Source organism: Emys orbicularis, chromosome 1 (assembly GCF_028017835.1).
Source record: "Emys orbicularis isolate rEmyOrb1 chromosome 1, rEmyOrb1.hap1, whole genome shotgun sequence".
NCBI classification, from domain to species: Eukaryota; Metazoa; Chordata; order Testudines; family Emydidae; genus Emys; species Emys orbicularis.
In genome coordinates this window covers 358,578,781-358,599,818 of record NC_088683.1, presented here as the reverse complement: position 1 = coordinate 358,599,818, position 21,038 = coordinate 358,578,781, and the positions used below count along the sequence as shown (strand labels likewise).

At 54.7% G+C, this 21,038-nt stretch overlaps 1 protein-coding gene across 1 annotated transcript in view; it reads right to left on the bottom strand.

The window, feature by feature from the left end:
- Nucleotides 1-1,562: 1,562 nt before the first annotated feature.
- PLEKHB1 (pleckstrin homology domain containing B1) overlaps nucleotides 1,563-21,038 on the bottom strand; it is a 43,197-nt gene continuing 23,721 nt past the window's right edge. The window contains exons 6-7 of the mRNA XM_065417628.1: nucleotides 9,427-9,529; nucleotides 1,563-2,024 (exon numbers count right to left, since the gene is read on the bottom strand). Of these exons, the coding sequence (XP_065273700.1) occupies nucleotides 1,888-2,024; nucleotides 9,427-9,529 (240 nt within the window). The 3' untranslated portion in view covers nucleotides 1,563-1,887. The remainder of the gene's footprint in view (nucleotides 2,025-9,426; nucleotides 9,530-21,038) is intronic.

Genomic DNA, 21,038 nt, shown 5'->3' with positions numbered 1-21,038 from the left:
CGCACATGGCATAAAATAGGCATAATTTCTGTCTACCATTCATCCCAGCCTGGGCCACTATGTTCTGCAGATGCTTTTCCTTTTCGTGCACTGGGGTCAAACCAGGGGCTGTGCTCCTAGCAGAGGGTCAGTCTGGGGGCTCAAGCAGCGAAGTGTGGAATTGGCTGTATAGTCAGGCACTACCCATGCAGGCTGTTGTGAAAAGCAGAAACCATCTGGAAGTGGCCGGAACTGGGCTAACGGGAGGGGCACGGCTTGCGCCTGCAAAGTCTTACTAACTCACCGTCCTGCCGCCTCGAAGGGGAAGTAAGGGGCCCTGGAATGGCCTGAGCCTTGGCCGGGAGCCTGTAAAAGGGCTGCACTTCACACTCCTCCCGAATCACCCTGCGTGGCTATGGTCCCCTTCAAGACCTAGCACTTTGGGGGGCCACCGCAGTCTTTGCCACAAAGACCTCCCTTCTCCTGCCTCCTGGGGGGTGGCATTCTCAGCCCGGCAGCTCAGAGAGCAAGAGCTGGGGCTGAGGGATAGGCCCTGGGGGGCAGCAGGGGCTGGGCACTAACCACCAGGCCAGCCCCAGCACAAAGCGCCGTGGGGGAAGGACAGAGGGCGTCACACACTTAGCGAGTAAGTCATAGCTTTTTAATATGTGAGTGGAGTGTAACAGACGCTGGGTAAGTGTCAACATGCGCTGGTGTAAATATGACACACGGAAGGATTCGCGTGGCTCATGGCCAAGTATATTTTACAGGTGGCATGAACTACGCTGTCGACTTTGCCTATTGCACTTCACTGTGCACTGGACCATATAGAATCACGTCTAAACTAAAATACCCTGCCCTCCTCCCCCCACAGTGGGATGACATATGTGTTTCCTTTACACAGCTAGTCAGTCACATGTTCTATATATGTTACACACCTGAGGGGGGGCTGCTACATAGGAAAGGGGCTGTTTCTTTTTACTTCCTATTTAAGTCCAAGTAGTATTTCTTTTAAATGCAATGTATGAAACACCTGCAACTTACAAAGCACTGGCCTGTACGTAGGGCCGGCTCCAGGCACCAGGCAACCAAGCACATGCTTGGGGCGGCACCTGGTAAGGGGGGCAGCGCGGCATTCCGCGGGGGGGGGGGGGCGCTCCGGCGGTGCGGCACTCGGCGGGGGGGGCGGGCTCCGGCGGCGCGGCGCTCGGCAGGGGGGCGGCGCGGGGCGCGGTGCTCGGGGGCGGGGGGGGGGGGGATCCGGCAGCGCGGCGCTCGGCGGGGGTGGGCTCGGGGGCCGGCGCTTTTTTTTGCTGCTTGGGGCAGCAAAAAAGTTAGAGCCGGCCCTGCCTGTACGCTACAGGGATCTGAAACCCGGGGGCCAATGGAGACAAGATTCTCAGCTGGAGTAAGCTGGCATCAACCCACTGACATCAGTGGCGTTAAATCACCCTACACCAGCTGAGGATCTGGCTCCGTGCTCACCTCCTCTGTCCCTCTCTTCAGAGAAGGAGGGCCAGGAGCAGAAGCTGTCATTTCGGAGCAGAAGAAGACGCTGGGAGGTACCGGAGGTCTCTGTTCATCCTCCAGAACAACAGCGCTCTCTGCTTGGCCCTGGTTGAGGTCTGGGTGGGCAGCACAGTGCCTAGGTCAGGGTGGGCCAGGGGCGTCTGGATTGTGTTGAGTGATGAGAAAATTAAATGACTGCTGGGTTAGGAGGCAAAGGAAAATTTATGCCACCAATGCGCCTAGTCAGGCATGCCAAGCAAAGTGCGGACTCATCGGGGATGGGAGGGGAACCTTACAACGATCTACGTTATAGGGCATCGCCCCGCAGGCCGCCTGGAGGGAACTCAAACTTCTTGGTCAAGCGCTTGGTCCAGAGGCGTCCCGCGGGCGAGCGAGTTCTTAGAACCAGCACGGCATCCACATGAAGGATCCCAGGGCGGCCCCGGTGGCGGCGCCGGCCAGCAGGCCCAAAGCCATATGGTCTCCCGACACGCGGTAGGGGTCCTCGCGGACAATCACGTGAGTCACTCCAGGCGCTGAGGGGCAAAGACAAAAGGAGATGCAGGGTGAACATGGAGGAGGGCCCAGGGACGCCGTTGTTCCCACAGCCCTGTGGGAGAGGAGTAAAGCTATAGCAGTGCAGAGCCTACACAGCGACTCCACCAGGCCTTGGGGAGCGCTGCCTCTCGGTGTCACACAAATCAACAGAGGGTCCTGTGGCACCTTTAAGACCAACAGAAGTATTGGAGCATAAGCTTTCGTGGGTGAATGCCCACTTCATCAGACGCAGATGTCTTGCGTCTGACGAAGTGGGCATTCACCCAAGAAAGCTTATGCTCCAATACTTCGGTTAGTCTTAAAGGTGCCACGGGACCCTCTGTTGCTTTTTACAGATTCAGACTAACACGGCTACTCCTCTGATACTTGTCACACAAATGCTGCTCAGGCTCCCATTCAACACCAGGGTACGGTGTGATCTGAGCTGCTGGGGGACAGTGGGAGCGCTGGGTTCTGCTTTGGAGCATTTGATGAGAGCCTGGGCAGGGTTCGTGATGCATTGCTTGCTTGGCTAGGTCAGACTAGGTAAACGGGGGTGGAGGGGGGGTCCTTACTGCTTGAGCTGACAGAATTTCCTGGGGCAACGAGCAATATAGGGCTTATGACACAGTGCAGTATTTGTTTCCACCCAGCAGGGTGCGGTGGCGCGCACACAAGCCATGGTGACTGTGAGCCTGTAACAAAACAAAGGAAACACCTCCTTTCCACTTCTGAATAAGCCAATCAAGTGAACCAATTGCGCTAATGCTCAGGAAAGCACAAACGCACTTTCTGCAGGAACCAGCTGCCCTGGAGACGTGAGCAAGGAGCTCTGGGCTCTGAGCTCCCGCGGGGCCTTGTGTACAGCCGAGCTGCCTCATGCACCTCCCCAGTGCTGGGTGCGCTGCTCGGGTACTGCCTGGTGTGAGGCTGGAATCTCCCAGGGGCCAGATTTCCCGATGAGGGGCGGATTAACAACTTGAATTTCTGCTGTATATTCCCACTGCAGGGCCTGCATCCTTCCCTCCCGCCGGGACAGGGACAGGGACGGCTGCTTGAGCCCCGTGCAGATCCACCCCTGCCGGAGGTCCAGGTCATTCAGGGCTGGCCCCCTGCACTGCTGTGGTGAGCCAAGGGCCCGTCTGCATCCAGTCTGTGACAGCTCGGCTCCGAAGCCGTGGGCGCAGCCAGGGCAGTTCCATGTTGGTGCCACCAGATGTCACTCTACCATTAGGGATGTGGCTAGAGGGGAGGGGGAGCAGCCGGGCACGCAGGGATTTGGTTCCTGTAAATGTCTGACAAGCTCAGGCTCTGATGGGAGCCGCCTCTCCCTCTGCTCGCAGACTAGCACACTGGCTCCAGGACCATGGGTCCTGGGACCCCTCGGCCTGCAGGAGAGAAGGCAGCAGCTGCCCAGTGCTTGGCAGAGGGTTAATTCTGAAACAACGTCCCATGGAACATCCCTGCTTCTCTTGCTTAGCTCAGTAACCTCCCGCAACCCGATCGCCTGTCCCAGGCCCAGGAACACCCCCCAGCCCAATCCCCCGTCCCAGCCTGACCCCCTGTTCCAGCCCCAGCCCAATCGCCCATCCCAACCCCAGTAACACCCCCCAGCCCCCGTCCCAGCCCCAGGAACACCCCCCAGCCCAATCCCCCGTCCCAGCCCCAGCCCGATCGCCCATCCCAGCCCCAGTAACACCCCCAGCCTGACCCCCCGTTCCAGCCCCAGCCCGATCGCCCGTCCCAGCCCCAGCAACCCCCCCAGCCCAATCCCCCGTCCCAGCCCCAGCCCGATCACCCATCCCAGCCCCAGCAACTGCCCCAGCCCCTGCCCCAGTAACACCCCCCAGCCCCCAGCCCAGCCCCAGGAACACCCCCCAGCCCAATCCCCCGTCCCAGCCTGACCCCCTGTTCCAGCCCCAGCCCAATCGCCCATCCCAACCCCAGTAACACCCCCCAGCCCCCGTCCCAGCCCCAGGAACACCCCCCAGCCCAATCCCCCGTCCCAGCCCCAGCGCGATCGCCCATCCCAGCCCCAGTAACACCCCCAGCCTGACCCCCCGTTCCAGCCCCAGCCCGATCGCCCGTCCCAGCCCCAGCAACCCCCCCAGCCCAATCCCCCGTCCCAGCCCCAGCCCGATCACCCATCCCAGCCCCAGCAACTGCCCCAGCCCCTGCCCCAGTAACACCCCCCAGCCCCCATCCCAGCCCCAGGAACACCCCCCAGCCCAATCCCCCGTCCAAGCCTGATCACCTGTTCCAGTCCCAGCCCGATCATCTATCCCAGCCCCAGCAACCCCCCCAACCCGATCCCCTGTCCCAGCCCCAGTAACACCCCCCAGTCCAATCGCCTGTCCCAGCCCCAGCACGATCCCCTGTCCCAGCCCCAGTAACATCCCTCAGCCCGATCCCCTGCTCCCCAGGCAGTCCCCACTGCCAGCACCAGCCATCCAACCCAGGCCACCTTCCCAGCACCAGTAACCCCCAAGCCAGACCCTCTGTCAGCACCAGTAACCCCCAGCTAGCTCCCCTCTCAGCACCAGTAACCCCCCAGCTAACCCCTCTCAGCCAGCACCAGTAACCCCCAGATAACTCCCCTCTCAAAACCAGTAACCCCTCAGCCAGCCTCTCTGCCACAACCAGCCCCCCAACCCAGACTCCCAACGCAGATCCCCCATCCAGCACCAGTAAGTCTCAGGCAGCCCCCCACTTCCAGTGCCAGTAAAAAACCCAGCATCACCCTCCACCTCCAGACCACCACCCAAGGCCAGCACACCCCAGCCTCCCTCCCAGGACCAATAAGCCTCAGTTTTCAGCCCCTGCCCCAGCACTGGTCCCCATGCCAGTACCACCCACCCTCACCAGCCCCACATCCAGCTCTCCCCCACAGCAGCCAGCACCCACCCAGCTATTGAAGAACAGCCTTGCCCATTCAGCGGCCTCTGTGTCATAGAATCATAGAATATCAGGGTTGGAAGGGATCTCAGGAGCTCATCTAGTCCAACCCCCTGCTCAAAGCAGGACCAATTTCCAACTAAATCATCCCAGCCAGGGCTTTGTCATGCCTGACCTTAAAAACTTCTAAGGAAGGAGATTCCACCACCTCCCTAGGTAACCCATTCCAGTGCTTCACCACCCTCCTAGTGAAAAAGTTTTTCCTAATATCCAACCTAAACCTCCCCAACTGCAACTTGAGACCATTACTCCTTGTTCTGTCATCAGGTACCACTGAGAACAGTCTAGATCCATCTTCTTTGGAACCCCCTTTCAGGTAGTTGAAAGCAGCTATCAAATCCCCCCTCATTCTTCTCTTCTGCAGACTAAACAATCCCAGTTCCCTCAGCCTCTCCTCATAAGTCCATAAGTCATGTGCTCCAGCCCCCTAATCATTTTTGTTGCCCTCCGCTGGACTCTTTCCAATTTTTCCACATCCTTCTTGTAGTGTGGGGCCCAAAACTGGACACAGTACTCCAGATGAGGCCTCACCAATGTCGAATAGAGGGGAACGATCACGTCCCTCGATCTGCTGGCAATGCCCCTACTTATACAGCCCAGAATGCCGTTAGCCTTCTTGGCAACAAGGGCACACTGTTGACTCATATCCAGCTTCTCGTCCACTGTAACCCCTAGGTCCTTTTCTGCAGAACTGCTTCCTAGCCATTCGGTCCCTAGTCTGTAACAGTGTATGGGATTCTTCCGTCCTAAGTGCAGGACTCTGCACTTGTCCTTGTTGAACCTCATCAGGTTTCTTTTGGCCCAATCCTCTAATTTGTCTAGGTCCCTCTGTATCCTGTTCCTACCCTCCAGCGTATCTACCACTCCTCCCAGTTTAGTGTCATCTGCAAACTTGCTGAGAGTGCAGTCCACGCCATCCTCCAGATCATTAATGAAGATATTGAACAAAACCGGCCCCAGGACCGACCCCTGGGGCACTCCACTTGAAACCGTCTGCCAACTAGACATGGAGCCATTGATCACTACCCGTTGAGCCTGACGATCTAGCCAGCTTTCTATCCACCTTATAGTCCATTCATCCAGCCCATACTTCTTTAACTTGCTGGCAAGAATAGTGTGGGAGACTGTATCAAAAGCTTTGCTAAAGTCAAGGAATAACACATCCACTGCTTTCCCCTCATCCACAGACCCAGTTATCTCCTCATAGAAGGCAATTAGGTTAGTCAGGCATGACTTGCCCTTGGTGAATCCGTGCTGACTGTTCCTGATCACTTTCCTCTCCTCTAAGTGCTTCAGAATTGATTCCTTGAGGACCTGCTCCATGATTTTTCCAGGGACTGAGGTGAGGCTGACTGGCCTGTAGTTCCCCAGATCCTCCTTCTTCCCTTTTTTAAAGATGGGCACTACATTAGCCTTTTTCCAGTCATCCGGGACCTCCCCCGATCGCCATGAGTTTTCAAAGATAATGGCCAATGGCTCTGCAATCACATCCGCCAACTCCTTTAGCACCCTCGGATGCAGCGCATCCGGCCCCATGGACTTGTGCTCGTCCAGTTTTTCTAAATAGTCCCGAACCACTTCTTTCTCCACAGAGGGCTGGTCACCTTCTCCCCATACTGTGCTGCCCAGTGCAGCAGTCTGGGAGCTGACCTTGTTCGTGAAGACAGAGGCAAAAAAATCACTGAGTACATTAGCTTTTTCCACATCCTCTGTCACTAGGTTGCCTCCCTCATTCAGTAAGGGGCCCACACTTTCCTTGACTTTCTTCTTGTTGCTAACATACCTGAAGAAACCCTTCTTGTTACTCTTAACATCTCTTGCTAGCTGCAACTCCAAGTGTAATTTGGCCTTCCTGATTTCACTGCTGCATGCCTGAACAATATTTTTATACTCCTCCCTGGTCATTTGTCCAAATCTTCCACTTCTTGTAAGCTTCTTTTTTGCGTTTAAGGTCAGCAAGGATTTCACTGTTAAGCCAAGCTGGTCGCCTGCCATATTTACTGTTCTTTCTACACATTGGGATGTTTTTTTCCTGCAACCTCAATAAGGATTTTTTAAAATACAGCCAGCTCTCCTGGACTCCTTTCCCCCTCATGTTATTCTCCCAGGGGATCCTGTCCATCAGTTCCCTGAGGGAGTCAAAGTCTGCTTTTCTGAAGTCCAGGGTCCGTATGCTGCTGCTCTCCTTTCTTCTTTGTGTCAGGATCCTGAACTCGACCATCTCATGGTCACTGCCTCCCAGGTTCCCATCCACTTTTGCTTCCCCTACTAATTCTTCCCGGTTTGTGAGCAGCAGGTCTAGAAGAGCTCTGCCCCTAGTTGGTTCCTCCAGCACTTGCACCAGGAAATTGTCCCCTACACTTGCCAAAAACTTCCTGGATTGTCTGTGCACCGCTGTATTGCTCTCCCAGCAGATATCAGGGTGATTAAAGTCTCCCATGAGAACCAGGACCTGTGATCTAGTAACTTCTGCTAGTTGCCGGAAGAAAGCCTCGTCCACCTCATCCCCCTGGTCTGGTGGTCTATAGCAGACTCCCACCACAACATCACCCTTGTTGCTCACACTTCTAAACTTAATCCAGAGACTCTCAGGTTTTTCTGTAGTTTCATACCGGAGCTCTGAGCACTCATACTCCTCTTACATACAATGCAACTCCCCCACCTTTTCTGCCCTGCCTGTCCTTCCTGAACAGTTTATATCCATCCATGAGAGTACTCCAGTCATGTGAGTTATCCCACCAAGTCTCTGTTATTCCAATGACATCATAGTTCCTTGACTGTGCCAGGACTTCCAGTTCTCCCTGCTTGTTTCCCAGGCTTCTTGCATTTGTGTATAGGCACTTTAGATAACTCGCTGATTGTCCCACTTTCTCAGTCTGAGACAGGAGTCCTCCCCTCTTGCACTCTCCTGCTCGTGCTTCCTCCCGGTATCCCATTTCTCCACTTACCTCAGGGCTTTGGTCTCCTTCCCCCGGTGAACCTAGTTTAAAGCCCTCCTCACTAGGTTAGCCAGCCTGCTTGCGAAGATGTTCTTCCCTCTCTTCATTAGGTGGAGCCCGTCTCTACTTAGCACTCCTCCTTCTTGGAACACCATCCCATGGTCGAAGAATCCAAAGCCTTCTCTCCGACACCACCTGCGTAGCCATTCGTTGACTTCCACAATTCGACGGTTTCTACCCAGGCCTTTTCCCTGCACAGGGAGGATGGACGAGAACACCACTTGTGCCTCAAACTCCTTTATCCTTCTTCCCAGAGCCACGTAGTCTGCAGTGATCCGCTCAAGATCATTCTTGGCAGTATCATTGGTGCCCACGTGGAGAAGCAGGAAGGGGTAGCGATCCGAGGGCTTGATGAGTCTCGGCAGTCTCTCCGTCTCTCTGTGCACTGAGTTTGCTGGGTCTCAGTCCAGTCCCTAGCTGTCATGGAAACCAGCACCACCCGCTGGCACTAACTGGTGTCCCTGTTGACAGCCGGCGCAGAGAGGCCAAGGACTAAGCAGAATGAACTCCTCTCCCTTCCTATGAGATGGTCGCTACTGGGACAGGGTGAGGCAGCAGCTGTTACCCATTAGGAGATAGACAGAGAGCGTCAGTCTCTAGGCCTGTCTGTCTAGGTTCATAGGGCCACATTTCCAAGGTAGTTAGGTGCCTAAAGATGCAGAGAGGAGCCTAGCAGGATGTTCAATTTGCCTCAGGCACCTACCTGCGTCTCTAGGGGCCTAAATCCCTTAAAAAATCTGACCCCATCGATTTTAAGGCCAGAAGGGACTGTAATGAGGTTCTGATGCTGGTGCCCATCACCATGGTATCTCAGCACCTTTCAAAAGCAGGGAGTGTCCATCCAGCACCTTTTGCAAGCAGTAAAGTCAATGCATTTATGTTACATTAAATACGTGAAGGGAATATCATGTTTTGCATATGACTCCAGGAATGGCCCAGAAGTCTGCAGCAGCGCTGCTGTGCAATGCAATTTGGACCAATGCTAGGATACCGTAGGAACTTAGTTTTTAAATTTAAAAAAAAATTAGCTTCTTTATAAACTGCCCCATTTTAGCTCTAGGAGATGATGCCAAGTAACTAATGAGCAGTGACCTTTTGTCCTTTCCTGGTGAAGCTACGCACAGAATTGAATTCTACCTAGAGTTACAAAAACTCAAACGTATTTCCTGAAGGAATTAGGCGTCCTCTTCTGCTTCATTCACAGAAATAAGCAAAACCCTCAGTAAATTTAATAAGAATGATACCGTGGCTTGACTGGCTGGGGTGTAAATGGGCCTTGCCCTCTAGAGGTTGGAATCTGAACACTGCCAAGTAAATAACATGGGTGTCTAAATCTGCTCCGTTTCCTGCATGCTGGGTGCAGCCCTCTGGCTAACCCCCCGCCTCATTGGGGGCCCCTCAACTGTCAGTGTGGGCTGGGGGGAGGCCATGATGGGGAAACACATACCTCCGTACTGGGTGCCGTAGTATCCTGAGCTGACGTACATGGTCTGGTGGGAATCCAAGGGCACTGTCTGGTAATAGTCGTCATATGGGTCGTACATATGGACCTACACGGGGAGGGTGACACAGATGTTAGGCCCAACGGTGATGCCTTGCCGCCTGCTCCCAAATCTGCCAAGCTCACTGCCCACATCAAGGTTCCTTTGATCTCTCCGTTCCCCCACAAGCTCCCTTCCATCCCACCTCCTCCCTCATGCCAGGGGCTGTGACGCCCCATTCCTCTCTCCTCCATACCAGGGTCCCCCATTCCCCGCCCAGTGCCAGGGGCCCTGATTCCCCCTTCCCCCCACCATTCTGATTTCTTTTCCTTCTGTCTGGTAGATAAGTCATTCAGGGTGCCAACATTTTTAACCCTATTGGGATGATGGGCAAAGCTGAGCTGAGGGGTGGGCTGGTGTCTTGTTATGCTGGAAGATGTTAACAGTGCCATCAACTGGTTCTTTGCTTTCTAGACCATTACAGACCTGGCTGAAGCTGCTAGCTCTGCTAACCAGATGCCAGGGGCTCTGTGTGTCCCCCATTTCTTTCATCCGGTTTTTCCATTTTGCCTCAAACTCAACAGGGTTCTGCTCTCTGAGGCCTAGCACGTTCCCTGAAATTTTACAACTGATTGGCTGTAGCATTCAAAAGTTATTGTGTTACGTTCAAACAGCGGCTGACTGTAGAATCGCGCTTCACTTGGCCAATTATGGTAAGGCCGAGACGCCCCAGCTGAGATCAAGGCCCCATTATGCCAGGCACTGAGGGTACACGTAGTAAGAGACAGTCCTTGCCACAAAAAGCTTAGTCTAAATAGACAAAGATCAGGAGGGGAAACTGAGGCACATAAGAACGGACTTGCCCAAGGTCACTGAGCAGGCTACTGCCAGAGCTGGGCCTAGAACCCAGCTCTCTGGGGAACACACTGACACTACTGGGAAGAAAGAATTCAGGGGGCAACACAACCCCAGTTCAGGTGGGTGAGTCTCTCTCTCTCTCACGCACACCCCCCTCGTGTTTCAAAAGCACACAGCATCCAATCATCAGCCTCAACTGCAGCGTGCGCTTAACAAAATGTCCCCCAGCAACCAGACGTGCAGCAAGAGCGAGCGAACGCTGCTGCCGCAGCCTGGATTTCCTGCTGGTGCTTCTGTGCACTGCCCCTCCGCAGAGCCCATCTCCCCCAATCAGTCCTGGGCATTTGATTTGATTTGTATTGAATTGCTCATTTCTGCGGCTGAAGCCTCGGGAGAGGAATTAATGCAGATTAGCAGCTCTCTGCTCCGTGCCTCCTATTAGAATGTATTCATTTGTACCTTGGAAGTCTGCTCAGGGAGGCTGTTAATGATTTGAGAGCTTAAACTGTTTTTAAATGGATTCCGCTCTCCTTGAGACTGATTTACAGCCGTCCCGCAGCAGGGCCCAGAGATCCGAGAGTGTGTCTATGCTGCAAGCCGGAGGCGTGATGTACCTAGGCTGCCGGGCGGGCACGACTAGCCCGTGCAGCTGCCCCTGCTGCCAAGGCTTCCCTGCTCGTATTACTCGAGCTGGCTTTGATCTGACTTGATTAAAACGAGCTCAGTGAGCTCTACACATGGTGCAGTGCAGCTATCCCCTCAGGCTGGAGCTAATGGTGAAATTCCCCACTCACATGGGCAGGATCAGGCCCCAAAACAGTCAGTGGGTGAAGAGGGCACACTAGGAACACTGTAGTCTGAAGGGGCGCACCCCCCACTAACAAATCACACGTGCCAGGAACGGTCCTGCCCCATGTTACTGATACAACAACAAGCCGCAGCAAGGCATACAGCACTAGCTACCGGTGGTGTGTGGAGTCCAGTGGACCGAGGATGGGACTGGGAGGCAGGAGCCCTGGGTTTCATTCCTGCCTAACCAGCTGCTGTGTACGGAGGGCCAGTGTGGGGGGGAAACTGCTGCTTGAGCAGGGCACGTGTTTGGCCTAAAGGAAGGACAGAAGCTGGAAGTGAGCGAGGTGGCAGCGAAGGGTTAAGAGAGCTATAAAGTCACAGCTTGAGGCTCCGATCTCCATTCCCAATGTGCCAGGGCACCTGGCTACAACCTGGCGCTCTTCAGGGATGATTAAAGCACAACCCAACAGATGAACTCCCGCCTGTGTCCTTGGACTGTCCAAAATCAGGGATGCTGGTAAGGTCCCTGTTGGAACCAGTGCCCTGGCCCAGTTCGACACATGGCTTAGCCAGGCCTCTAATGGATTAGATTTGGCCATCAGCACAGACAGCCGCTCACCCCAAGGGCTCAGAGCCTGAACGTGACCAGCAGTTTGTGCCGATTTCTCTCACACATGCGGCTCCAGCAGATGGGTTCAGAGAGCAGCCGGATTTGTTCAGAGGTCCTCACAGATAGTGTCACCTCGACCAGCCCTGGTAACGTACTGAGCGTTCCAAGCTATGGGAGGACACAACACGAAAACCTCAGCCAGGCCGAATGCAGACGCGCACGTTCCGGAGCGGAGACATGCCGGGGATCCCTTGGTCCCAGCACTAGCGCATGGAGTACAGCTCGCTTTCCTCTTAGAGCCAGTGCAACAAGCATGAGAGTTAGAGCTGGAGGAAGGGGCTTGATTGACGGCCCTGGAGACGGACTCCTCCCCTTATCCGCACAGGCAGCAGGGGATGCCTCTCCAGCCTGGACCTGCAGGGACCATGCCTAAGAGAGGGCTCAGACTCCGTGGCCCCTTCAGTCCTGGGCCTCTTCCCAAGGCTGCCAGTTAGCACCACTTGTGGGGTGAATTGGGATGGGTGGCAGCTGTCCACCAGGTGCTGGGCTCAGCCCCCCAACCAGTCCACCTACAGCTCTCGGAGCAGTCACCCTGACGCTTAACCACCGCAGACCTGGGATGGCTGTACACCCAGGCACCCTGGTGCTGAAAGGCCTCCTGACCTCCTCTCTCTATTGGTATTGCAGTAGCTTCTCCAGCTGAGCTCAGGGCCCCACTGTGCCAGGGGCTGTACATACTCCGAGTGAGAGGCCCTGCCCCAAAGTGCAAGCAGTCTAGCCAGAGAAGACAAAGGACACAGGGAGGGCCAGCCTGGATCAGACCCAGTGGTTATCTGGTCCAGAGGCCGGTCTGTGACAGAAGCCAGTAGCAGATGTCTCAGAAGAGGGTGTGAGGAGATGCGGCTGGCTGCCCCCATGTTCGCTCTCACCCTGGTTTCTAACAGCCAGGGCTTGGCTACAATGTTTTCATTATTAATTCAGCAAAGGGTGGGAGACAGGCAGTATTATTAGCCCCATTGTACAGATGGCAAGTCTGCAGTAGCCCAGCTGGGCAATGGAGAGACCAAACAACTTGCCCAAGGTCACACAGGGAGGCTGTGGCAGAGCAAAGAGCCCAGAGTCCCCGTCTCGTGCCCTAATTACAAGACTGAACTCCCTCCCCTCCATCCACCCTTCCATTACCAGGTGCTGGAGTGCTCTGCTCAGGCACTGCTGGGTTAGCTGGGCTACCCCGTGAGCAGCACTGCACCTTGATTCAGCCCACTGGCCAGTACCTTTCTTTGTGAAATGCAGGCAGCAATAAAACCCCATCCATGTCAGCGGCACGAGAGCCCAGCGCCTTCCGGGGCGCCCTGGGCTGTGGAGCTGATCACCACATCTCTGCCAGCTGCCTCCGGCCACTGACTTTATGGAGCGCTCAGCGGGAGTGAACAAGAGTCCAGAGTGAAATGTGGCCGAGGCGAGAACCCAGGCGATGATCCGGCCACCTCCAGGCCCCCAGCTGGGGGGAGGCTGAGTGAATAATTCAACCAAGGGAAAATGCAATTAGAAGGCAGAGGTTTGAGACAGGAGGTGAATGGCATCCCCATGGCAACACGTGGCCAGAGCCGTCCCCCAAACCTCAGGCTGGGATGAATCAAAGGGAATCCCTAATTGCCAGCAGGTGCCTCTCTCCCACCCCCCCAACATGCCCTGCCCCATCCCTCCCCATGGGCTAGGCTCAGTGATTCACCGACATGTCTCAAGTGGCACGTACATCTGGGGATGGGTGCCAGTAAAGAATCTCATTGTCTGGGGGTAGCTCTTGCCACAAACTACGGGCTGGTCTCACTGCCCGGGAGCCATAGGCAGCAGGGAATGGAGAGGAATGAATGTTCTCAGCCCCTGCCCTATGGCGGGGGAAGGGTCCCAGAACTTGCTAGCATGGAGCGTGCCAGGGAGGGGCAATACCAGGGCACCTGCGAAAGGGACTAAGTCAGTGCCAGATGGACCAAGGAGGCGGGGACTGTCTCTGACCAAGGGGCTGAAGGCCAGTCTAGCGTCTGACCCCAGGGCAGTGCTGGGGAAACCAGCGTGCCTGCTGCCCGTTCTGCCAATGATCCATGTGCAGCAGTGCCTGGCATTAACCATCGGCACAAAACACTCCCCTTGTACACAGCATAGGCCACCACGCGATGCAGGCGCGGCTGACAGATATGCCTTCTCTCCACTTGGGTGTAGGATTGCCCAGGCCAAAAGGCCTGGTAGATGCATCACCTGGCACAGGATGGAGCCAGGCCCGGCCTGGCCTCCCTCAGCAACCTTCAAACAGGACTCGCGGCAGAGTGGTGTTAAAAGGCCGAGCTGGGAAATGAAGCCATTCGTGGCCAAGCCTGACAGGTTTCCTGCTGACTGGGGAGACGCCACCAGGCAACTGGTGGAGTTGGCGAGTGGCCACCTAATGGCACTTCCGTGCCCCCATCGAATGGCCGTCTCTCGGGGCGGATATCACAGGGCCCAGCAGGTGAGCTGCAGGAGAGGCAGGCCGCTGGGTGGGTGGCTTTAGCACAGAGGCAGTGGGTCCATCATAGGGCTGGCTGCATTGTTCAGGGGCTGTCCATGTTGCTGCCCCCGCCTGTATGCCAGGCTGCTCTCTCCTCCTACAGCCCATTCATGGTGTCAGTTTAAATCCTCTGCATCTCTCCCCTCAGGAGTGGTGGTGTAGGCAGCTCAGGGCCCCACTGGGGCTGGCTGCTTCCTCCACGGGGCCCAGCGCTGTCCAGCCCGCTCCTGTAAAGTCATGGCCCGAGCCCGAGAGCAGCCGTGACACGGGAGCTAGGGCAGTCTGGAGAGCATGGTTCTGTTCCCGGCTCTGGTCCACTGTGGGACTCCAGAAAAGTCATTAAGGCCCAAATGTACTGAACTAGCCTAGGAGGAAAGGGTGCTCAGCCACTCTGACAATCCGATCCTGGCTTCAATTGCCTGCTCTGCCACAGAATCCCTCTATGACCTTGGGCAAGTCACTTAACCTAACCGACGCCTCAATGCCCCAGCTGTAAAATGGGGGAGATAATCCTTCCTTCCTCCACCTGTTACCTGGCTGGGCTGTGTAGACAGTAAGCTCTTCAGGGCAGCGGCTGCTTCTTATTCTGAGGTTGTACAGTGCCTGGCGCAACCGGGCCTCTAGGTGCTACTGTAATATCTATAATAAATAATTCTGCATTCCCCAGGGCAACTGGGGCCAGGGGGACTGTAGCAATAAAACATGAGAAAGCACGAAGGGGTGAATTTTAAGTCTCTCACTCACACCTCCCCCCCAGAAAACTTCCTTCTCCACGATCCTGCAGCAGGCGTTTTGGGGGCACCGACATCCTTGAGAACAAGGATTTGAAGAGGCAAAAGCAATGGTGCTGGAGAGGAAGGGGTTTCTGAGCACTGAGCTCCACATCAATATTATTGACACAAAGAAAAGGAAGGCTGCAGCTGGTGCACGGCTGTGCTACGGGCACACACTTATCCTTCTAACGTCTGGGGAGCCACGGGGAAGGGATTTTAGTCCCATCTCAAGGCAACATCGTGAATTCAGCGTCCTCCTGCCCTAAGAAAAGGGTCGAGGTAGGAGATTCCATCTGCACTGCAACAGCCTGGCATTCGCTGCTAGGGGCTCCATTCAAAGCAAAGGGCCGAGTCATTGCGCTTCAGCAGGGTCCCACCAACAAAAGCAGGGCAGGTGCGGCTAAGACCTCCCAAACTCATTCCACTCCTGGAACCTTAGCTTTCAGCTGCATGCACAGGCCCCATAGGCTGGCTGTGGTGTCTGAGGCCTGGGCTAGGACATGGGGCCCCTTGACTAAGTCTGGTGGTGTAAACAGGACTATATGCTTAGGCCCCAATTCTAGGCTCTGCTGTAGCCCCTTAACTGAGCTGCCATTTAGGGGCCACACAGCTGGCTTAACCAGCCACTGGTGGTGGTGCTGGGTGGGGTAGGGGGGATTCCCAGGCAGCATAGAGCAGCTGGAATGCGTCCCCATCTTGGTTCTCAAACTTTTGGACTGGTGACCCCTTTCACATACCAAGCCTCTGAGTGCGACCCCCCCCCCATAAATGAAAAACACTTTTAAATATATTGAACACCATTCTAAATGCTGGAGGCAAAGCAGAGTTTGGGGTGGAGGCTGGCAGCTCACGACCCCCCATGTAATAACCTCGCGTCCCCCTCAGGGGTCCCGACCCCCAGTTTAAGAACCCCTGGATTACTGGGATATATAAGGGGAGGGATATGACCAAAGCATTCTCAGGTCCAGCTCTTATGGGCAGAGCAGCCCACAGTAGCCTGTTCAAAGTCACCACAAGTAGGTGGTGAGTAGGCCCAGAGGCTGCTCTAATTCATGCTGAGGGCTGGGCAAGCTGCCGCCTAAGGCCAGAATTTGGAAGGCACAAAAGCTGCCTTATAGGCATTTTGGGCCCCACTCCCTGGGTCTGTCTCTCTCAGCATCAGGGCCTTAGAACTCAGCAGAGCCACAGCAAGGCTTGGGAACACGGCTCAAAGGTCCGTCCTCCCGGTGCTGTAAGACTGATGATATTTTAACTACAGCAGGAAGCTAGCACCTGGTCACGGGACCACCCAACGGGGTAGCGGGTGTGGTGGAGACCAGGCCTAACCTGGACATCTTAAAACAGGCAAAAAAATAAGTCACGAGTCAAACAAGTTTTGGAGGCCTCAGCTGCCCCCGCGTGGGAGGAGTCCGCTGCAGGGTGTCAGACACTCTGCCAACTGCTTTCCTCCCAATCCGTTTGGGCTGCAGGGGAAACCACCATTCAGGGCCCTGAACTCGCCACCGAGCAGCAAACTGGCCTCTGAGCTCGGATAGAAACCAATGCCCAGCCGCCTCCTCAGAGCTCCCCATGAGTCGCCATCTCGCTGCTGAACGCAGAGGAGTGGAACAGTCTCTTTCTCCTCATGGACAGTGGTCACGTTCCAGGCCAGGCCAACGGGTTTCAATACAAACAACCAACTACCAAACACGGCCACTGGGCCCTGATTGACCCTGGCCTTGAACCTCCCAGCCAGGAGGAGAATCCAGCTCTTGTTTATTAGCCTGCCTGGCTGGAGTGAACCAAGTCACTTCTCACACCCAGCAGGCCAGGGCCTAATTAGCTGCTCCTCACGCTGAAGGGGCAGCTTCAAAGTGGGCCCTTTGCTCTGTGCTGATGCAAAGAGGTCAGGCTGGGGAGAGAGTCCAGAGCATGGCAAGGCAATTAAAATCTCTTGCATCCCCCTTGTCTGCACAAGCTGGGAAGGCCGGGGCCCAAGGCCCACCGACGGCAGGCACGGTTTTGACAGAAATCCAGGTGCGTTTGAAGCGGCGAGGGCCAGCAATGCGGAGGCAGGCTTTTGATCTTGACAAGGTCTGTGTGAAATAGAAAGCCTGCCTTAACCCTCAGCCTTCTAGTCTTTGCTCCTGTGTGTGACGGGAGACCGCACGGGGCAGCAAAGATGTCGCACTTCAGGAGCGAAGCACACCCGTGTGACACAGCCCAGGCCAGAGAGCGGCAGGAGCAGATTGCCTTGTGTGGCGCCAGAGACAGAGGTTATTTAATCCAAGAACAAACCCAGAGAAGAATCACACACACACTCTCTCTCTCTCTCTCTCTCTCTCCTGTCTTTCCCTGGGTTCCAGGAAGACAAAGGAAATAACTCGCTTCCCTCTTCCCATGCAGCACCATGCCCTTGAGAGAGCCGGGGATGGGACGGGACGGAGCATCAGGACAACACCCTCCTGCCCTCAAGCTCCAAGATGCTTGCGCAGCATAAATCAATACACTGATCAGCCTCACACAGCCCACGCTGGCTTTTGTGCACCAGTCACCTGTGTTTTAATCTCCTTCTCCCATTCATCTCGCTCAATACACAATTAGATCTAGTGTGCCGGGGAGGGGGTGGGTCAGGATGGGAACTCTGAGCACCATGGGGGGGGCGGGGGAAGGCAAACAAAGGTTATCTGCCTCACGTTCTTATTCACTTTGATGCACGTTCTCCTTCAATTCAATTGATGCTCTCCTTTAATTCATCACTGTCAGCCCAGGTTTGAAACACTCATTCTCTCTGGGTCTCTAATGTAAGCATCACAGTGTTAGATCATTTCCTAGTGGGACGAATAGAAGACTAAAGGGGAAGGATGGGCCAGTGGTTCAGGTACTTGCCTGGGAGACCAGGGTTCAATTCCCTGATCTGCCATAGGGGATCTTGGGCAAGTCTCTCTGTGTCTCAGTTCCCCATCTGTACAATGGGGATAACAGCCCTGCCCCACCTACTGGATGCATACTTGTCCTGCATCACCAGTTCAGAGCACACGTCGCTAGGACAGGCAGAAGACTCAGACTCCTGGGTTTTTCCCCAGCGCTGTCACTGACTTGCTGTGTGGCCTTAAGCAGATCACTTAACCCTCTCTGTGCCTCTTCTATAAAATGGGGATGATACCGACATCCATCTGGCTGCAAGATCCTCAGCTGGGAGGTGCTGCAGGCTTGTAACTTAGTGCTGCCTTCCAACAGTGCAGAAAGCTCTGCCTTCTCCTAGCCACAGCACTTGGCTGCTTCCTCCCTGTGTCCCTTTGCCTTCCACTGTGTGACTGAACATAGGAAAACTCATTATCTGCTGCAAACATAGCTTCAGGCCCCTCTCCAAAAAAGCCCTGCTAGGGTCAGCTACTGATCCCCCGCATATGCCAGCTCAGCAGCAAACATGCCTTTCTTCCCAGCCCAGCTACCGGGAGACTGCTGCTTCCTCGCTGCTGGATTCCCCACGTTAAAGATGCTAACAGCTCCTTCCTCATCAGTGCTGGCTCCTTTTGTCCCGAAGTGAACTGGAGACAATGGGACTAGCCTCTTCTAACAGCTCTCAAATTCGCGGTGATCCCATGTGTTAACCTGCAGCCCCTGCCTCCACCAGGCAGAGATGGAGGGGACTGGAAGAGGAGGCGTCACAGCCATGGGGAAACACAGCTCCACTCCCTCCAAAACACCTCCTCGCCCCCAACCAAGGTCTAGTGGTGCAAGATGCAACAAGGAGTGACCAGGACTACAATAGTTGTTATTATTACTATGTTGCTCCTTTCATTTCCTTACAAAGTTAAAAGTATTCTCCATTATACCACGGGGGAAACCAAGGTATGGATGGGTTAAGTTGTTGGCAGAGCCAAAGAATCATGAGCCATGTGTGCTCTCTCTTGCTATGTACCACTTAGGAACAGAACTCCAGTCTCCTGCCCCCTCGTACCCTGTTCTAACCACTAGACCACGGCAGCCCAGGGAGACCTGGGTTCTATTGCACCTGCCAGCCCCTTGCTTTATGCAGGAGACCATGGACAACCTACAAAGGGAACTCGGCCCTCCCCAGTCTCACTCTTCCACTCCAGTCACACGGACCACCTGCAGCGTCCATTCAGAGGGCTCTGACTGATGACCTATCTATCTCATAGAACTGGAAGGGACCCTGAAAGGTCATCGAGTCCAGCCCCCTGCCTTCACTAGCAGGACCAAGTACTGATTTTTGCCCCAGATCCCTAAGTGGCCCCCTCAAGGATTGAACTCACAACCCTGGGTTTAGCAGGCCAATGCTCAAACCACTGAGCTATCCCTCCCCCTGACAGAGTCTTATATTGACGAGATGCTACAAGGACTCGGCAAACAGAACAGGTGAACCCGCACATGCGTGATCAGACCAAGGCAAGACCTGCAAACACAGTTACATGTGGGACAGACAAGACAGTCCATGACCATTGCAGGCTGATGCACTCTTGCTTCGCACTGTTCACATAAGCTGTAAATGCGCCCCACTTCAAAGTGGTTAACAGAGATGTGACAAATCTGCTGCCACCTTGTTCTGGTGGGGGCTGTTGCACATCAGTGTGACGTGCTGTAAGCACCTGAGGGGCTAGAACCAGGGACCATGAAGGTGCTGGGCCACTGTCGCTGATGCCTCCACCAGGTGCTCAAGCTAGGTTTCTGCTGGGGAGCCCCGTGAAGCTAGGCACTGCAGGAAGTGCCACCCAGTGGGGACTGAGTGGCACCCTCCTCCCCAGCCCACAGATTGGCCCATGCCAGTCTATAAACCCGGAAGCCATCACAGGGAGCTGTTAGAGCAATGATGCAGACTGCCTGCTTGCTTCTGCTCCAGACCTTGCCTTACTGTGACTTCAGTTCCCGACCCCGGTTCATCCCTGACTCCGCTACTTGCCTCCTGCCTGCAACTTGGCACCTGCCCCTGACTTCCTGCTCTCCTGACCCGGATCATTCCTGACTCTGCTACATGTCTCTTGGTCACTGACTAGCACACGCTCGCCACCCATGGCCAAGCTCTGACACATGCTTTCAAATTTGACTTCAGTGTGTCTTTATCGCGTTTGTACCAGCCACCCTGAGAACGGGTGCCTTTCTTTAGCTGACCATAAAGAGATGGCTTTGGGTAGCCTTGAGTTGGCCGTATGAATGAGATGCTAACGCAGCTGAGCTTTAACGAGCATGCTTTGAATGCAAGACATCCGGTGATGATTAAGGATTTTCATATTGGGAATCCTGTCCCACCATTTGACCCTGCAAACACACCTAAGACAGCACCTATGGAATTGACAAGTTTCCTAACACAGCAGCCATATGTTGTCCATGTCTCACAATCACTCAGAAGAATTGTAAGCACGACTTCCCGACAGATATTTAGCTTAGTGCTCATTTCATCATCCCTACCGTTCCATAGGTGGTGTGACAGCATTGCAAATGCAGTGCTGGTCTTGGCTAGACGATGGGTGACCTCATCCTCAACTGTGGCATGCTGGCACTGCGTATGCCCTAGGTAGCCAAACTTCTCCATGGGTTTGGGATTGGTTTTAAACAGGGTAGAGGTGCGTCCCCTGGCACATGTTGGCTTCACTCTTCTGTTCTCTTTAGGCTGATTGTTTAGGCCAGGGGTCGGCAACCTTTCAGAAGTGGTGTGCCGAGTCTTCATTTATTCACCCTAATTTAAGGTGTCACGTGCCAGTAATACATGTTAACGTTTTTAGAAGGTCTCTTTCTATAAGTCTATAATATATAACTAAACTATTGTTGTATGTAAAGTAAATAAGGCTTTTAAAATGTTTAAGAAGCTTCATTTAAAATTAAATTAAAATGCAGAGCCCCCCAGACCGGTGGCCAGGACCCGGGCAGTGTGAGTGCCACTGAAAATCAGCTCGCGTGCCACCTTTGGCACGCATGCCATAGGTTGCCTACCCCTGGTTTAGGCTCTGCTTTACCACAGTATCGATCTGTCTAGATCATACAACATGTCCAGAGGTCTCCAGG